Source organism: Alligator sinensis, unplaced genomic scaffold (assembly GCF_000455745.1).
Source record: "Alligator sinensis unplaced genomic scaffold, ASM45574v1 scaffold751_1, whole genome shotgun sequence".
Lineage (NCBI taxonomy): Eukaryota > Metazoa > Chordata > Crocodylia > Alligatoridae > Alligator > Alligator sinensis.
In genome coordinates this window covers 600716-601947 of record NW_005842325.1, presented here as the reverse complement: position 1 = coordinate 601947, position 1232 = coordinate 600716, and the positions used below count along the sequence as shown (strand labels likewise).

Here is a 1232-nt window from a genome sequence, read left to right as displayed (position 1 = left end):
TCTACACAGATGGAAGCAGCTTCATGGACAATGGAACCCGAAAGGCGGGATATGCCGTGGTTACATCATGGGATACCGTGAAAGCAAATGCCTTGCCTCCAAATACCTCTGCACAGAGAACTGAGCTTATTGCACTGACCCGAGCTCTCCATTTGGCAAAAGGAAAGAGAGCCATTATATACACGGATTCAAAGTACGCCTTTGGAGTCTTACATGCCCATGGAGCTATATGGAAAGAAAGAGGACTCTTAACGGCAAGTAAAAGCCCAGTAAAGCATGGAACAGAGATCCTGAAATTACTTGAAGCTGTGATGGAACCACTAGAGATAGCTGTGGTACACTATAAGGCCCATCAAAAGGGAGATGCTAATGTTATTAAAGGAAATCGACGAGCAGATGCTGCGGCAAAGAAAGCAGCTAGAGGACAAGTTCAGGAGACTCACATGTTGGCATTGATGCCTCAGGTAGTGTTACCTGAGGGACCTCCCAAATATACTAAAAAAGAGAAGCAACTCGCAGAGAAATTGGGAATCAAAGAACAACAAGATGGATAGTGGGTTTTGCCTGAGGGACAAGTCCTGATGCCAAAACTGATTCTTAGCAAAGTGCTCCAAGAATACCACCAGAGCACCCATATGGGAGCTGACGCCATGACCCAAGGTCTCCAAAGAGTTATAGTGGGGCCTAAAATGAAAAAAACAGCAAAACAAATAATGCATAGATGCCCTGTCTGTTGTTCCAACAGGATTTCCCCCAAACCTCCGCCAGCAGCAGGAAGGCAAGGACTATTAGCAGGAGAATGGTGGCAGATAGATTTCTCTGAAGTTCCCAGGAAGGGACACTAGAAATACCTGTTAGTGCTCGTGGACACTCTGACTGGATGGACTGAGGCCTTCCCATGCCGAACCAACCAAGCAAAAGAAGTGGTCCGGGTGATGCTAAAAAAAATGATTCCACGATTCAAAATCCCAGAGGGATTAGCCTTGGATCGAGGGCCACACTTTGTGTCAAAAGTGACCCAGGCAGTTTCCCGGGCTCTGGAAATACAATGGGACCTTCACACAGCATAGAGACCACAGTCAAGTGGACAGGTAAAACGAATAAATCAGACTCTAAAAAGTCAGCTGGCTAAACTTTGCCAAGAGACTCAGTTAAAATGGCCCGAAGCTCTGCCTCTTGCCTTGCTTAGAGTGCGCATAGCCCCTAGAGCTAAATTGGGAGTTAGTCCATTT

The 1232-nt window shown here is 46.4% G+C and overlaps 1 protein-coding gene across 1 annotated transcript in view; it reads left to right on the top strand.

The window, feature by feature from the left end:
- Positions 1-554, top strand: part of LOC102372992 — a 3298-nt gene extending 2744 nt beyond the window's left edge. The window contains 1 exon segment of the mRNA XM_025210006.1: positions 2-554. Within this exon segment, the coding sequence (XP_025065791.1) occupies positions 2-554 (553 nt within the window).
- Positions 555-1232: the final 678 nt, after the last annotated feature.